An 18295-nucleotide genomic window follows, 5' to 3' on the forward strand; every position below is an offset into this window, starting at 1 on the left:
GGCTAGAAACCTTTGCCTTCCCAATAATAAAGGGAAAATCAAAATTAAAAAAAAATCTCTGGTAAATAGTTTTGTATTGAAATTTCAAATTTCTAAATAAAATTGTCGGATGTGCTAAATGTGTTAATTATTGATAGCAAAGTTTGATATGCAGAAAATGTTGTTATAAAATAAATTAGAAATATGAATGAACCCGGCGTGATAAGAAAATTGAGTGAAGATGTTGTAAACAGAATAGCCGCTGGTGAAATTGTTCAGCGACCAGCAAATGCACTAAAGGAATTAATTGAAAACAGGTATGTATGAATTATTTTAATTATGTTTTTCCTCGATTCATGTTACTAAGAACAATATTTCACTTTTTTTTAGTTTGGACGCACATTCAACAAATATAATTATTACCGTCAAAGCTGGTGGGCTGAAGTATTTACAGGTACTTAAATTTTTACTTTCTAGTGCGGTTACGGTCGTCTTCGCCAGAAAGTTCGCTTAGTTTCTATGGCTGGGCGCCTGCGAGATGTCAATCCTCACTGGGAACTGCCGTCCCAAGCAAATCATGGTAGAAAACTCAACTTCCGTTTCAACAGCCCACAATATATTCTGCCACTTAATACAAAAGGCAACCAATTTATAAACGATGTTACACAACTTGAACATTAATTATTTGCATATTTATTTTATCAGATTCAAGATAATGGCACAGGTATAAGAAATGAAGACCTTGAGATAGTCTGCGAGAGGTTCACCACATCAAAACTGAGGCAGTATGATGACCTGAAACAAATCAGTACATATGGATTCCGTGGTGAAGCCCTTGCCAGTATCAGTCATATTGCACACTTAACTATTTTAACAAAAACTGGTATTGCCAAATGTGCTTATAAGTAAGGGTCTTTATTATTTTGTTTCATGTTAAACAATATTTCTTTTGGAAGAAGTGGAGTCCTTACATTCACCAAATAGCCTATCTATATGGAAACAGGCTTGTTGGAACTGTAGAGGATTTTCTATCTTGGGTTAATTATTCAACCATATAAAAAAAAATATCTTATTCCTTTCTCTTAACAAAATACAGCTTTTAGCAATTATTTTGTTGTAATTTTATCTATAATTTTTCAAGGGCATCATACAAAGATGGAAAGTTATTGGGACCAATAAAAGCATGTGCAGGAAATAATGGCACACAAATAACTGTAGAAGATCTGTTCTACAATGTAATAGCCCGTAAGAAGGCACTGCGCAATCCCTCAGAAGAGTACTCGCATATTATGGAAGTGGTGGGAGCATACGCTATCCACAATAGTAGCATAGCATTTACATTAAAGAAGTTTGGTGAAAACACAGATATAAAGACCCCAACTAATTCTTCTGTCATTGAAAATGTTAGAATTGTGAGTATGCCCAGTTAAAGTATACTTAGATGAGCTATTATAAGTAGAAGGACAACTATCATAACATGGAGCGTATGGAAATGTTTTAAGAAATAATCTAAACTTTTATAAGCTTAGTAATATAAAAAAAATATGCAAAAGAAACAATTTTTAAAACTCATTTTGGTAATAAATGCTAGCAATCATAGCATCCTAGTTAGAATTATGTATTTTGTTTTCTAAAACCTTTAAAGAGGAAACCCAATATTTTTTTGCAGATACATGGAAACCAAATAGCTCGAGAACTGATGGAGGTTGAAATTAAAGACTCAACTTTAAAACTTTTGGTTCAAGGACACATTACAAATGTTAATTATTCTCATAAAAAGGGCACTATGCTTTTGTTTATCAACCATAGATTAGTAGATTCACAAGGTAAACTAAGAAAACTAGTAATAATATTGTTACAATTATAAAATTTGGCTTAATATCTTAATGTTCTCATTGCAGCCATTCGAAAAGCAGTAGACTCAATTTATTCAACATATTTGCCGAGAAACACCCATGCTTTTGTGTACTTGAGCATTGAATTAGGTAAGCATTTTATTTTGTAGGACTTTAACAAATGATGATACATTACCACTTACACAGACTTATTTAGACTTTATTTTTAGACCCTAGAAATGTCGACGTTAATGTACACCCAACAAAACACGAAGTGCAATTTTTATATGAAGAACAAATTATAGAGAAAATAAAGTCATGTATAGAAAGCAAATTGTTGAGTTGCAATTCTACAAGAATCATGTATACTCAAGCCAGACTACCAGGTGCCTCAGCTGTCGAGGAAATTGTTAAAAAGACTACAGACGCCGCTAAAGTATCCGCTATTAACTTGGTACGGGTCAGTTCAGATGTTCAGAAAATCGATAAATTTTTTCAAGCAAAACCTGTTGAAACTCTTACAATACCAGACATCAATACTGATAAAGATATTACTAAAGAAACAGCTAAAGTAGAGGAAATCAATAAAGGAATACAAAAATTGCCTGACATTTCTGTTGAGTGTGATGATGATGAAATTAATTATTCAATAGTTGAAGAGCCAGCTGTAGTTACCAAAATACAAGATAAATGGAAGTCACATACGGCCGTAGATCAAGCCAATATCACTTATGTTGATCCAAAGGAATCTTTCAAAACAAGAACTTTTAAGTATGAACGCATAGAAACTAAACTGACGAGCGTCAAACAATTGAGATTAGATATTGAAAAGAAATGCAATACTAATCTAAGGGAAATTTTGGCAAATTTAATATTCATAGCTTGTATAGATTGTCATAAATCTCTGATACAACATTCAACCAAACTATATTTATGTAATACAACTAAATTAACGTAAGTAAGGCTTGATAGATAATTAAAATTCAATGCTGTTGATTGGTGAATTTATATCAAAATATTTTGTTTTTAGAGAAGAATTATTTTACGAAACGCTGCTATACGATTTCCAAAACTTTGGACTAATAAAACTATCGAATCCATTGCCATTGGAAGATCTTTTGATGCTAGGACTTAGCGCTCAAGAAGCTGAATGGAATGAGGAATTAGGTGAATAACTTTTGTTTATGAAATCAAACAATATACTTAAAATTGCAACAATGCATAATATATTAACACATATACTCACGCTTTTATCCCCGAAGGGGCAGGCAAAGGCGCCACTGAAGCATTCATTTTTCGCCGTGCGTTTCCCATTCCATGGTGTGATAAGAGAACCTATCGCCATATCGGGCATAAATTCCAAAGTCCGGGCTGCTACTGATTAGACAAACCTAATTTTATACTTAGCGCGACTCGGAAACGAAGCGAGACCTTAACGCTGCAGCCGTGCCGTTATACAACTACGCCACTGAAGCAGTCATAATATACTAAATGTTTTTCAATTGCAGGTGACATGAAAGAATTGGCTCAACAAATGATGGAATTACTTTTGAACAAGAGAGCAATGCTGTTTGAATATTTTTCTTTAGAGATTAATGCAGAAGGCGAACTTTTGTCGCTGCCTTTACTGTTAAGTGAGTGATTAACTTACCAAATTAATGTCAGTGAAATTATATATTAATACTCTTAGCTTACTTATAGATCGTCTCAAATATGATTGAAGAAAAATAATATCAAATATCAAAAGCTAATTGTTTTATCAGCTATGCTCAAACCACTTCATTGCGATATTTCGCATTGACCGATCAGACTTCAAAAATTTCGCTAATACTGTAAAAAAAAACATAAGATCACTCGAGCTGTATACTATAGCTGAATAGTTTTATTAAAGTAAATAAAACAAAATTATATTTACGTTTTCGACACATATTAGGTATGGGAAATTTATATGATAGATAATTTTCTAAAAAAATCTTGTATTGCTTAACAGTCATCTATTTTACAGATGGTCACACGCCATTCATGGGAGCATTACCCACATATTTAATTCGTCTGGTCACAGAAGTCAATTGGGAGTCCGAAAAAGAATGCTTCGATACCTTTAGCCGACAAACCGCCATATTTTACTCACAACCCAACCCAGACGAGACTCCGGAATCTATGGCAATGGAGTATAGAAAACAGGAACATGTTATTTTTCCAGCGATTAGAAGATACTTCTTGCCACCTAGTAGTTTTGTAAATAATGGTGCGATATTGCAAATAGCGAGCCTAAGTGATTTGTATAAAGTGTTTGAGAGGTGTTAGGTAAGTGTTATGTATTTTTTGAATTTGAATTTTTATTAAATGATTTGAAATTATTTGTTGTTTTAAAGTTTTATAAATCTCTGATAGTCCTCCAAAGCTTCATTTTGTAAACATTTTTTTTTATTAATATTTAACATAAACCAATTTAATATAATGAGTATCATAAAAACTGCATTGACACATATAAAAGTTTATTAGAAAAAGTAGTTAAGACGACGGAATGTTCATGTATCGACGACATAGTTGGGATGCACCACCAACAAAGGATCGTCTTCTACCTCTTGGTCGGCGGATTTCTGCGTGCTCTTTAACCCAGTGGTCGATAGAGGTATTATAACCTGATCCTGTAAAACAAAAATAAAATATCAACATACATCCTACAGCTTTTGTTGATTGTGTTAACTCAATTACCAACAATATAGTTATATTAACTGACGTGCAGGGAAGTTAGTTAAATTTTAACTAAAAAATAAAGCAATAATAATATTATGACAAGTGTTTCGCGCGAAATAACGACATTTATGATTTACACCCTTCCTGTAGAAATTATAATATTTCTTGGAATTAAGGTAGTTTTAATGAGAAAAAAATATAACATAGCATATTCGTTAAAATCTTTATCAATAAAAAAATTTACTTACATGATACATTAGTCTGTCGATAACTTTTTCGACAAGCGTCTTCCTTTCGAGCAATTCGTCTTCACTTTCAATATGCCCCTGTGCAACCAACTGTTCTAAGTACCAGCTTACAACAGCGCTTTTTTTCATTCCCGAACTCTCTTCCCCTGTAATGGACATATTTTAAGTGTAGCTGATTGTACATGACTGCCCAATTCAGAATAATGTAAGGGTCGATATTAATGAATGTTCCCAATCACATCATTGTATTGATAACAATGAACCAATAAAAATTAGGTTAGTTTGTCATGCATATTAATAGAACTTATTTTGATCAATGCTAAGGTACTGTTACGATGATTGTTTTCGGCTGTGAATCATTGAAATAAAAATAATTTAAGTACCTTAAGTTCCACACAACATAACTTAAAAGCCAATATACAAATAAATTCTTTACCTCTCGTCTCAGCTTCCGCCTCTTCTTTCCTCATAAACACAACTAACATGTTACTGAGAGACTTGTACTCTTCGAATGATAAAGCCAACTTCTTTTTAGGACCTGAGTCGCCGGTCGCTGGTGTTTCTGTGAAATAAGTGCACTGCATGATTATGATGTTTACTTTGAGTACTGGATTTTTTAGTCTCATTTTAATAATAATAGTTAGGAAATTTACACTTTTTTATTTTACATCTATGCTTCATAAATGATTTCATTTAGTTCGCCAAGCAAATGTAATCTGTATAAGGTGACTAAATATCTTACCAGCAGTACCATTGGGTATCTCTTGGTCGACATCCATGCTGGGCTCGTATTGCGGCTCATCTTCATCTAAGTATATATCTGGTTGCTCCACTCTTATTATGGATTTGTTGAGCAACCTGAATTAATTTTACAACAATTTTTATTAAGAGCGCATACACAATAATAATGTATAGCCTACTTTTTCCTTTTTGGCAACACGATGTATATAATAATTATACAGATACGTTATATTACAACTGTCTAGTAAATTATGACTGGAGGTGTGTGTCTGTGTGTGTGTCTACTATTTCAGAAGTTAAGGTATTTAACAGATATAAGTGTTAAAATGCATTACCTGTAAGCCTCGTGCACATGGTTGGGTGCTACGTGCGAGGAGCAGTGCATCTTGGCGAGTGCCTCGGCGAGCCGCACCAGCGACTCGAGCTGGCGCACCGTCACGCGGCACGCCGCGCCCGCCTCACGCGCTCGCAGCGACGAGTAGTACTCCACCAGTAACTTGCCCGCCTCCTGGACACAGTAATTCTTCGGTCAACAATTTACATTTATTAAGATTGGCATGAGAAATGCGCGTGCCGTGCTTCATGTGACATTATAGAAACGCAAGCTGGTATAATCACACCAATAAGCAATTAGCGTAAACTATGTCACTGGTGTTCATTGCAAAAGCTTTTTTAAAGAAACATAAAAAAAAAATTAAAGGCTAGTGACTTCGTAAAAAGCATATTTTGTTAGACGAGATGCAAATATTTGTGCTATTTTCAACAAAAAAGGCAGTACAATGAACAATCAGACTGTAATTACTTGTAATTTTGTGCAATAATCCTATTACTTTACAGCACATATATTTACGAAATAAAAAGTAAAATTATAATATTTTTAAAGCTGTAGAAGAATCTAGGTTGTACTAACCTCTGTAATCAGTGGCTTGAAGGACCTCGCAAACGCAATATACCGCAGCAAATCTTCTCTACTGTACACACAATCATATGTCTCTTCTTTATTGCAATGTAAATCGACAATCTTCCGTGCAATAGCATAGTCTAACATCTCACTGGCTTCATCAATGAGTATGAAGAACAGGTCGAATCGGGACATGATAGGCGCACTCAAAGCCAAGTTTTGTTGCAAAGACTTGGCGCGGTCATATCGCCCGCCGATGGGATTGGCGGCCGCCAGTATTGATGTGCGGGCGTTCAGCGTTGCGCGGACCCCCGCCTGGAGACAAGAGGTAATATGAAAAAAGTCTTATTTATACGAAAATGTATATTCGAACAACATTAGCTCTAAAGGTGTCGTCAGAAGCGTTAAAGTACATGTTTCGTCATATAATATGATTTAAGGCAAAACTGCAAATGCCAATTATAAACTAGTCACGAATCAAATACGAAATAACATTTTTTTGTTGACAAATTTTCAAGACATCATCATCATTGGTCATTTCAGCCCTTGAATTGTCCACTGCTGGACATAGGCTTCCCCTATTAAGCGCCACAGGGACCGGTTCTGGGCCGCCCTCATCCATCGGACTCCGGCGACCCTCACCAGATCCTCGGTTCATCTCGTAGGGGGCCTGCCTTCGCTGCGTCTCCCGATTTCAAGACACTTATCCATTACTGGATACTGGTCAACTCTTCATGAACCTATTACAATAATTGCATACCTTGGCAAGAGATATGGTCTGCTGCTCCATGGCCTCGTGGATGGCGACCTGGTCGGCGGGGTCCATCTTGTCGAATTCGTCAATGCAACACACGCCGTTGTCCGCCAACATCAACGCACCCGCTTCAATGACAAAGTCGAACGACTCTTCATCCTGGTTTTAATGTTTTTGATCATAACAAGGGGTAAAAGTATATTATCTATCCATTTTTAATTTAACTATGTTTTCTTCATCAAGGTATATGATATATGTTCTTGCAGTTAAAAAATTGAATTTTATATACAAAATAAAGTTTCTACTGCCCACATATGGATTTTTTTTTTGTTAATGTACAAGCCAATGGATATTATAGCTTTTTTTCATCATGAGAGGCAATCAAGTGCATGGGTAAATTATTACTAAGACTTCTAATCTGTTGGGCTTCGAGTCGCCCTTGCAGAGTAAGTGTTAAAAGTAAACCAGGTTTTCCGTTGAATAGGAACTTATATTTTCAATAGAGTGAACACATTAGACAACCGTATTAGACTAGCACACATTGCTTAGTAACAGTACATTGTTATTTCATTCCAAATACAATAATTCAAAAGATACATACTGTTACACGGCCAGTTTACATAACATTATTAAAAAGGCTTTGTATTTAGCTATGCAAACCTCAACATAATCATGCATAGTATAAGAATTATTAATGCATAGTTTCAACAAAAATCATTTTCAAATAATAAAAGCACACCAATCACTCCTAGAGGATCCCAAATATTACAGTATTTCCTTCACTTAACTGTACAATTCAGTATCAATTGTCATATTGATTCCTTTACTTATCTACTTAATCTACAGAATTATCTGTGCCTTACCTTGACCACAGCAGCAGTGAGACCGGCAGCCGACGAAGCCTTCCCGCTAGTATAAACAGCACGCGGCGTTATTTCGCTCACTTGCTTCAGTAGTTGTGACTTGGCTGTACTCGGATCGCCCACTATGCACACGTTTATGTCGCCTCGAAGCGTCGTCCCTATTAATATTGGGTTCGATGTTAGGTAGAGTACTGATGCATGTTTATTCTATTCGCTAAGCATGATGCAGATAATTATTTTTAGTTATATTATAATCATTTGTGCCCTTTTATACCATTCGCCTTCTACAAGAAGTAGACAAACTAGGCGCCCAACTATACCCCTCTGCCTATTTAGAGTATGACTGTGCAAAAGTTATCAATATGCTAGAAATATACCATACTGTATAAATTAATTATTTTAAAATTTCGAACATGCTGTATAATCACCTTCCATAGTAGTTTTAGCGACGCCGCCAAAAAGCATGAGCAGTATGCCTCGCTTGACCTCGTTGTTGCCGTGGATGCTCGGGAACAAGCTCGCGATCAGATTGTTGTATAGGTTGCGGTCGCGGGACATTTCGTACACCTACAATGGATAAATACAATGATAACTTGAGAGGCTGTTGAAAGATAATTTTAGGGCTTATTGGTATTGTGATTTTTAAGCTCATATAAAACATACAAGGCAGAAAACGCAAAAAATATTTATAATTAATTGATAAGTTCTGATACTTGAGTCTCAACTCTCAACTTACAATTTATGTTTTACTACCAATTAGTTAAGTAGCCACTGTGGCTATGTTTGATCAAATAATTTTCGTTGCCTTTGGACATAACTAAAGGAGACAAATATAGTATCAGATATATTTGTGGATACATTGTTCAATAGAATATCATACCTTATCCCATTCCTTGTCAGTCATCTGTTTCCTCATATCTTCAGTGGTGAGATCGTCAGCTGCAATATCAGCCGTGCCGAACCTGCGGGATATGGCTTGAACACTGCATGCCAGAAATGCTGTCCTGAAAAAAAATAAGTATGAATACAATATAGTTAAAAGTTTAGATATATAATTACTTAGCAATCATGTGATTTTGTTGGGTAACATTTAGTTAAGTAACAAGTAATTTTCCCTATAGGAGATAAGTTGCATCTTTTTATCACCTTGTATAAACTCGACTTTGGTGATTGATTTAATTAACAGAATTTCAAACTATTCGGTCTTAAAAAAAAATTAACATATAAATACTGTTACATTAATAACTCACTTGTAGTGTAACTCCCTTACACCCAAAGCCTTCAGCCCTTTAATCCCCTCCATCTGTCCCTCATTGGCTTGTCTTGTACGTGTGGTAAGTTCAGCTTTAGCTCCAGGTAATGATAGAGCACCCACATCTGGCACCACTATCAGTGTTCCTGTAAAGTCATATCGGTCTCCAGCCTGAAAATGATTTTGTAAAATGAATTGATATATTTTTTTTATGAATGTATTTGCTATATTTTTTACTACCACTGAATATAGTTATTTATTTTCATCCCATATTGTATTGGAATAATCCATTTTTCCTTGATGGTTGAAGAAAATATTAAGTTAATTTTACTGTCAATTCCTACCAGACAACCATTTTAGGATATCTATAATGGCAAATTATTGTGTTAGAAAGAGCCAAACAATGTGTCCCCATTCTGGTAAAAGGACTCCTAATATCGGAGGCAGTAAATTTATGTTTTTTATACACACAACTGTGAAAAGTATGTTTACTAATTACCTGCACAGACTCCACAGCCTCAGCTCTAAGTATGACCTCCAGTGACCTGGGAATGCATCCACGCGGCAGTTCCGCCTGCGTTTCTTGTATGCGGATCTTTTGGAAGTCTACAAACACGCTTTTGTCCGCATCCAACATGAACCGACGTCGATTGGCGCAAACTGGGTTACGGCATATTGTTGGAAGTGTGTACTGTGAATAAGAGTTATAAATGCAAAGTTTTTTTTTATGGGAATATTTTATAGGGAGAGAATACATCCCGAATTAAATTGGCTAGTAATTAAATTATTTATTTATATTATAGCAATTATTTAATCAAGACAAATGTATTATTATAATAAATCTATTCAAGCATCCATTATTGTGCTTTATGGTGATAAAAATATGGCCAATAGAGTACTATGCCCTATAATATAAGTTTATAATGGATTTTACAGCTGCCAAAGTAACAGATAAATCTGCAAAATGGCACCACAAGTGAAGTAACTATACCTTGAATTGTTGCTCCACATTTTTTATAACTGTTTGACAATCTAAACATACAAAAGTGCCCAGAACAAGCTCGGGATGGACAGGATGTGTCCTTACAATCTGTCCAGAGATTCTAATTAGTGTACCGATTTTGGCTGTTGTCAATTCCCGGACTTTATGCCTTGTTGGGACATCCACAAATGATATGTAACATTCCTTGTCTTGGAGTTCTTTTTTTGTACCACTATCAGCAAGGCTTATTACGTAGTTCAATATAGCTTGATTTAAAAATGGGTATATCCTGTAATATTCTTCAATGATTGTTGTAGCAAGATTCTGGTTGTATTTCTCAACATCATCAAAACTGACTTCCAATGTGCTTAGCTCTGGCTTTAGTAGTTCTTTAGCATGTTTCTCGTATTTAAGTTCATTGTCTTCCTTGAATCTGTAAATTATTGTGTAATATATTTATTATAATTAAACACTTACTAATGTAAATTTACTTAAGTGTTTATTGAGATATTTCATCTCTATTAAGATGTTATTGAATATATTCGGTACACTGGAAATTAAGTTTGTGTCATATTAATGAAATTACTGAATATTTCACTCAATTTCAGAACAAAGACGATGAATAAAAATTCGACATTATTGAATATCAATTTAATTCAATTTAAACTTTTGCTATAGTTCAAATTATATGCAGGTTATTAAATTTCATGTACAAACTTTTTATTTATGAATAACTAATTTGATGAATGGAATTTCTATTTCTTTTAGTAAATTAAAGTACTAATTCAATGTAAAACTTACTCTTCTAAGAAATCTTGGAACAGCTTTTGGCATCGGACTCCAACCTCATCTTTAACCTGACTTTGCGTCGCGTATGTGTCTGCTACATCCATTGCTTATTAGTTAAAAATTCAAGCAATTGGTCAATAAATAAACTTAGACTTGCATTTCACACGAATAGTTATAAAATCACACCACATGAAGTTCAGAGAACCGAGATCCTATTGTTTCTTAAAAAGTAATAACAGTAATCACTGATACCACAATTCTATTTAACCGTGTTACAGTGTTTTATTTGTATTAAATGTTGTATATTATTAAAAAAAAACTGAGTATGTATTTAAAGTATTTTTTGAATTGAGAAACGTTTAACGTGTGTTTGTAACACATGAAAACATAGTGGCTCTACTGACAGTTGACATTTTGGCGGGAATTTTTATAACCAATAAGCTTCGTATTTCGCTGCTTTATACGTCTGTGGGAGTTTGAAATCATGCAATTGCCGTAACGAATGATATTATAAAAAAATCCAATGTGTTTAAAAATACATATCCAAATATTTTTACATAAGTTCTGAATTTGCAAAATATTTCTTATGGTTGTTTGGGTTATGTATATAATTTCACAGAGTATATACGTGAGACCAGGCAGTATGGTCGATAGACTATAACCTATTCTCTGGACGATTAAAATTCACAGAGTATATTATATTTTTTCATTCAATTAGCAATTTCATTCTGTTTTGACATGTTTCTTTACAACCTAAAAAAACTTCACATACCTAATCGTTTTCTTTAGTACATATTGTAAAGTATTTTTGTGTTGATTTGTTATTACTATAATGGCTGAGGCTCATGTTGGTTTTTTGTGTAATATTGCATCGACATTATCTAAAGATAACAGTTCACATAATTTGCTTAGAAGTTATTATTTGTAAGGAATATTATTTCTTTTATAATCATCTATTTTGATTGTTTTATCACCTATATAAATAAACTGTTTATTACAGAATGCGATGTAGAACAATAACACATGGGTATGGACTTCCTCAAAAGCAGTTTTCCCATACAGCAAGATGCCCCCGATGTTGTCTTGAAAGATCTGCAAAAGATGACATAAAAGTACCATAAATTATTTTCACTACAATTCCATTAGCTAATAAACTTTTAACTTAAACATTTCAATTTATTTATAGGTGAGACCGATCAAACTTAGTAAAAGACAAAAGAAAAGAATAAAATCTGCAAAGTCCACAACAACTAAACAAAAGAGAATAGAGAGAAGGAAAGCGCTACTTTGTAGTAATGAATTAGTAAGTTATAACTTGTTTTCACTGTTCTATAGTTACTTATTATTATTACTTCCATACTATTTGTTATTATAAATAAAAAAAATGTATATATTCATAACTATGACACTGTGGATGTTACCAATGTGTACATTACTTAATTTTTTGTTTGTCGCTTGATTTATAATAATAAATTTATTTGCACATATTCTTTTCCTGTGTCTACATATTGTTATTTTGAAATTAATTATTTTTCAGGAACAAATTTGCTCATTCTGCAAAAACAAAACAAAAACACCAATTTTGAAACCTAAGAAAGAATCATTAAAAAGAAAATATCAGCAATCAGAAAGTAATGAACCAGTAACAAAGAAAGCAAAATTAAACCCAAATGAAACAGTCAAAAATCTTCAAAAAGCAAATACAAAAACTAAACCACAAATAAATCTTTATACAAGTGCATTTGATATTTTTGCTCTAAACAACAAGAAGAATATTTTACCAAATACTGTAAAGCAAGCGCCTAAAGTTATTAAAAATAATAAAAAGAAAAAGGATAAGTTTGCTGGATTGTGTAAGCAAGCAGTACTAGCTTCAGCTAAGTTGAAAGATAACAAACAGAAGACTGGAGACAATAAGTTAAATTTATTTTTGAAACCTTCATCATAAGTTGTTTAAATTCAATTCTAAGTTATACTAATTATTGTATTATTGTCATAGTATAAACTAGTGTATTTACTATAGAAAATATTACAAATGTAGCAACAAAATAAGGAAATTAAATATATTTTTTAAATATATGTGTATATTTAACATCTCTTGATTATGATCAAGTGTATATCCATTACATTAGTGTTTGTATGCCCAGTAATCACATGTAGACTACCATTTTTAAATGTCTTGTAAAAATTGTATGTATCATTGTTTTTCAGAAACGAATTAACATCTACATTACTTGCTTCAGACTCAGTTATTAGATTTAGATATCCTATAGCACCAGCTGCATCTGTAGGACCATCAATGCCATCTGTGCCAGCACTTAATAGATACACATCAAAGTTCTTCATATCTTTTTTCATTTTATGTATTAAGTCAGAAAATTCTAAAGCAAGTTGCTGATTTCTTCCACCTTTTCCTGAACCATTTACTTCTACAGTTATTTCCCCTCCAAGTATAAGACATATATCCTTACTTGTGTCATTTATTTTATTTACATCATCTGCAGCCATATCTGGTATATTAATAGTATCTAGTTTAACTTTTAATTGATTCACATTAAAATTTCCTTTTAAGTAATTCACAAATAATTTTACTAATTCTGCATATGTTTTAGCTACATCTTTAACATTTCCAGTAATTGTATTAGAAAGAACAATTGGTATATAATCCAACTTTTGGCATTTATATGAAGCTGCTTCTATGCTTATCTTATTAGATCCAATGATGTAGTTCCTAACATTATCTTCTGGAAATAGATCATCAGAATTTTTATTTAAAACGGTTTTAATAGATTCTGGTAAATCATCAAACAAACTATATTTGTTTATTATATTAATAGCCTTGGAAATATCATCTTCATTTGCTACTGTGGGACCACTTGCAATCAAATCTAAAGGATCTCCCACTATATCAGATAGAATCAGTGAGACAACTTGTGCTGGCTGAGCTTTAATAGCTAGCTGTCCACCTTTTAAATCAGAAAGCCTTTTTCTAACTGTATTCAATTCTTTTATATCGGCTCCTGAATTTGCCAGTTTTTTAATCAAATCTGTTTTTTCTTCTAATTTTATAGGATCTTTTGGCAGAGGTAATAGTGCTGATCCTCCTCCAGATATTAGAACCAGTAATAAGTCCTTACTGTCTAGTTTTAAGGCAAGGTCTTTGATTTTTACAGCTGTTTTTACTGCATTGACATCTGGTAAGTTGTTTCTAGCTCCTTCAAAATATTTAACATTACCCATTGTGGTATTTTTATCTAAACTTCCTTCAGGGATGCTGATGATTCCATATTTAATTTTACTGTTTAACAAGCTATCAACTTCTCTGGCCATGTTTTGTACTGCTTTACCAGTGCCAACAACATAAACATTTTTGTTCTGTAAGTTATAAACATCACCCGATATAGTTAACTGTTGACTACCAGCGTTGTAGGTTAGAGTGTTGCGTATCATATTCTCTGGCAGTACTGCTGAAACACTGCTTCTAAATATTTGTATCAGATCACCAATAACAGATTTAGCCATTTTTAATTTATATTTACAGTTATTACGCAAATACACTCGGCAACAATGAATTCGTTATTCTTATATAGTTGTTTCTGCTTGTTTAAGTGATAAGGTTTAACAAGATTTAACTTTTATCTCAACTTTTGATAACAGAAGTTGTAATTATGGAAAAATCTGTGATTTATAATATTGTTTATATGCTACCTACAACTGCAAACAAAACAATTTGTTATTATGATTTCGTGTACTTAGCATATTTCATAATAAAATAGCACAAAAACATTATAAAATAGTTACAAAATAAATATAATTCTTATAGGTTAGAAAATAGATATTATTTTTAACGTAGTTGTTATATTCTCTTTGATTTTCATTATCTTCACAGGTAGGGCTGCCATCCGTCTGGAATTCCCCGGATTTGTCCTAGTTTGAAGGGCGTCCGGTGGCCGTCCGGTACCTAGGGGTTTTTAAATGTTCCGGGTAAAATCCGCATCCACTTTTGTTGTCAGGGGAAATCCAATTTTTGTATAGATAAACGATAAATTGAAATAAATGAATAAAAATTAGATAAGTAATTATAGCGATGTTTTTATTTTTGTTGCAAACTATATTTTTTCCGAGGTGTCCGGGGAAAACCCATATTTCGCCCAAATGTCCGGGATATTTGCCGTGTTTATCCGGCGCGGCGTCGGCAATTTACGTGACGGCAGCCCTATTCGATTTTATAACACTTGAATAGGTTTATCTATAAATAAACCTTACAATATGAAGTTCTTTTTTTAAAGTAAAATAGAAATAAACTGTATATTATAAAAAGTTTTATTTTGATTTATAATAATATTATACTTATCCACGTTACCTAAAACGGAACGTTTTGTAAACAAGTTCAAACAAGTCACCGCAAAATTTAAATTTTGAGTTACTTATGTACCTGCGGTAATGTCGAGTTTCAAGTTTTGTATTTTTTTTAATTAGATCTTTTTGATATGTTCAATGAAATCATTTGTTTTTCTCAATATTTTGTAAACAAACAAAATGTGCGATCATACAGTTGTGTTCTTAAATCAAATCTATTGAAGAAAGAAGATGCGGTTTTACACAAACACTTGTTTGAAGATGATTCTTTGGTTACGGACCTAACGCCGGAATTTAATAATATTTTATTGAAGTTGAAGAATAATTTAAGACTAAAATCAAAGAATGATTTCAGAGACATTTTTACTTGTGATAAATTAAAATCAGAGTTACAATTTGTTAATAAAAAAGATGTTTTCACAGATGCGTGGAAATGCTTAAATGAAATAATCCCGAAAGAATTTTATGGACATAACAAAAATTTTAAAATATTCCACCAATTAATCGAAATAGTTATTTACAGCATGAAATATCAGCATTTTAATCTGATCAGATATATTGAAAAATGGAATTTTTGTACTTATCCTTGGAAAAATCTTCCACAAATAACATCAAAACAGATTTTATATAAAATTATTAAATGGATAATTCAATATATTTTATCACCAGTTATCTGCATTAATTTTTATGTCACCACATGTAAAATGGATGCAGATGAAAACAAACTATACTTTTTCTGGAAACATCAGTGGCAAAGCTTCTATGACAAAAAAATTGCTAGTCTAATCCTTACTAAAACTATTCTAAAGTATGATCCCTTTTCCATGACCAAGAAAATGAAAAATAACTACAGTCTTTGTAGAAGGAAGGAAATAAACATGTTAAAAAAAGATATACCAAAACTGAGCATTATTTTAAAACCAAATAATGACTGCAGACCTATAGTCCAATATAAAAATAAGTTACAGACTAATGCAGAAAAATATAGAATCAAAGAAAGATTATTTTTTTTGAAAATATTAACTGGAAAAACAAATAAGAAGATTGAATATGAATTTGGAACATTGTATGCAAAATGGATTGAATTGAATAAGCCCAAAGTGTACTTTGTCAAGACTGATTTAAGTAATGCTTTTGGATCTATTGATACAAATAGATTGATGAAAATTTTGCAAGAAAGACATTTGAGCTGTCAAAAATCTGAGAAAAATGCATATGCAAAGAAAAAACTTGCTCAGCAATGCAGAGACATGATTGCAGAGTTGAGGAAACCAATTTTCATCCGTTCTGGTTCAACAGTTTTTGAATGGAAAAAAGGCCTGGTACAAGGATATAAATATTCCCCAGCACTCTCTGACTTATATTACACACATTTAGATGAAATTTATTTTAAAGAACATTTGGAGCCAGCCAGGCACCAAATCAAGTTATTTATTAGAGTTGTAGATGATTATTTGTACATAACAGATTCATTGGAAGATGCAAATAATTTTTTAAAAGCTTTATCTAACTACAAAAATGTTAATTATGAAAAGACCATAGTTAATTTTGATCATCCAAATATAAAATATTCAGAAGAAATTACTTTCCTTGGATATACCTACAATACCATGAATTGGCATGTGAGCAGGGCAAATAGTGTTTTTGTGGGACAAATGTGTTACAAGATTGCTTTTACTAGCGCATTGTCGGACCCTTATAAGTTTTTAGAGAACAGAATTGGCCAGTCAGGAATACAAGTAACATGCCACATATTTAATTTGGTCTATAACACTGAAGAAATGATGTGGAGGCATGTTTTTACAACATTTTGTTTATCAGCCAATAAGTTCTGCACAATTTATGCAATCATTTGTAACAAGGAGAGTATGAGGAATTGTCTACAGGTTTATAAGAATAGAGTAACTGTGAAATTAACTAACTCGATTGTAGACACTTTGATGAGATTTAAACCTGCTGATACAAAATTTATTTATTGTATTAACCATTTCAGATATCTATCATGGTTGGCTTTAAGTTTATGTGCTAAAAAAACTCTTAAATGCACTGACATGGTCCCACACATTAATGTTGAAATGGCAAAATCCAATTGTATTTTTGGTAAATGGAATGACCATGCTAGTCAAATTAGCAAAAGTGGTGAAGTTTTAAAACCAGCTGTGAAGGAAGTGTGTAGGAGAACTGATTTTAGAGTAATTTTTAAGACATTTTATTGTTTGCCAAATGGGTTTGAGTGTTTTGATCACAGAATAAAATGATATTTTTGTTATAAAAGTTTTATTTCTTATACAAACTGTGGACATCTTAATTCTAAAATACAAAACTCAGTCAAAAAACTGAAAATGGATGGAAAGTATAACACAGTAAACTTATTAAATATTATAAACATTACTCAAGGCACACATGGACGGATTTAATAGCTGCTGATAAAAAACCATATTTTTACTTAAAATAAAAAGATTAAGCTTATATAATAATTTATCAACTATGATTGTATTTATTGCTACAGATAATATCAATATATTTATAAATGCATACTATTTTTTATTTTACATACACATTATTGAGTAGCTTATTAGCTGCCCTCTACAAAAAGGTTATAATTATTTTATATATAGACTGGAATGGAAAGACTTATTACTATTTTGAGAGTTATAACAGTTCAATATTTGTATATAAAAAAAAATATTTTAAGTACTAAAAGATACAACACTGTCACTGTAATATTTTATGTCATATATTGTTTAACATAATAGATATAAAATATATTATTGCTTTGATTACTTAAACATGATTGGAAAAAGGGTTAACATAAAATTATAGTAAGTAGTTACAAATAACTGAGAAATAATAATAATACCTAAAGTTACATAATGTGGAAATCAAATGATA

At 32.4% G+C, this 18295-nt stretch overlaps 5 protein-coding genes across 6 annotated transcripts; 3 read left to right on the forward strand and 2 right to left on the reverse strand.

Moving 5' to 3' along the window:
- The first annotated feature begins 30 nt into the window (after positions 1–30).
- On the forward strand, positions 31–4174 carry LOC115450684 (DNA mismatch repair protein Mlh1). 2 transcript variants are annotated; one of them, XM_030178754.2, is made up of 10 exons: positions 31–296; positions 370–433; positions 685–884; positions 1121–1391; positions 1649–1805; positions 1881–1964; positions 2045–2768; positions 2845–2981; positions 3323–3448; positions 3820–4174. In XM_030178754.2, the coding sequence occupies exons 1-10, from the start codon at positions 184–186 to the stop codon at positions 4119–4121; spliced, it is 2178 nt and encodes a 725-aa protein (XP_030034614.2). In that variant the 5' UTR covers positions 31–183; the 3' UTR covers positions 4122–4174. The 2 variants fall into 2 exon arrangements, with proteins under 2 accessions (XP_030034614.2, XP_037295967.1); XM_037440070.1 differs by lacking the exon at positions 370–433 and adding an exon at positions 457–559 and having other exon boundaries at positions 32–296; positions 3820–4142.
- Positions 4175–4295: 121 nt separating this feature from the next.
- Positions 4296–11591, reverse strand: LOC115450690 (DNA replication licensing factor Mcm6). Its single transcript, XM_030178762.2, has 14 exons — positions 11057–11591; positions 10265–10688; positions 9773–9964; positions 9272–9444; positions 8902–9025; positions 8450–8588; positions 8022–8179; positions 7165–7317; positions 6414–6719; positions 5839–6011; positions 5505–5620; positions 5199–5324; positions 4763–4908; positions 4296–4465 (listed from the first exon to the last, which is right to left on the reverse strand). The coding sequence occupies exons 1-14, from the start codon at positions 11146–11148 to the stop codon at positions 4346–4348; spliced, it is 2442 nt and encodes an 813-aa protein (XP_030034622.1). The 5' UTR covers positions 11149–11591; the 3' UTR covers positions 4296–4345.
- A 125-nt stretch (positions 11592–11716) lies between these two features.
- Positions 11717–13144, forward strand: LOC115450681. Its single transcript, XM_030178751.2, has 4 exons — positions 11717–11968; positions 12045–12156; positions 12231–12347; positions 12582–13144. Exons 1-4 carry the CDS (start codon positions 11877–11879, stop codon positions 12990–12992), a joined length of 732 nt encoding a protein of 243 aa, XP_030034611.2. The 5' UTR covers positions 11717–11876; the 3' UTR covers positions 12993–13144.
- Positions 12950–14896, reverse strand: LOC115450680 (glycerate kinase). The gene has a single exon (XM_037440072.1). The coding sequence runs from the start codon at positions 14564–14566 to the stop codon at positions 13133–13135; it is 1434 nt and encodes a 477-aa protein (XP_037295969.1). The 5' UTR covers positions 14567–14896; the 3' UTR covers positions 12950–13132.
- Positions 14897–15344: 448 nt separating this feature from the next.
- LOC115450679 lies at positions 15345–18295 on the forward strand. The gene has a single exon (XM_030178749.2). The coding sequence runs from the start codon at positions 15535–15537 to the stop codon at positions 17659–17661; it is 2127 nt and encodes a 708-aa protein (XP_030034609.1). The 5' UTR covers positions 15345–15534; the 3' UTR covers positions 17662–18295.

This window comes from Manduca sexta, chromosome 18 (genome assembly GCF_014839805.1).
Source record: "Manduca sexta isolate Smith_Timp_Sample1 chromosome 18, JHU_Msex_v1.0, whole genome shotgun sequence".
Lineage (NCBI taxonomy): Eukaryota > Metazoa > Arthropoda > Insecta > Lepidoptera > Sphingidae > Manduca > Manduca sexta.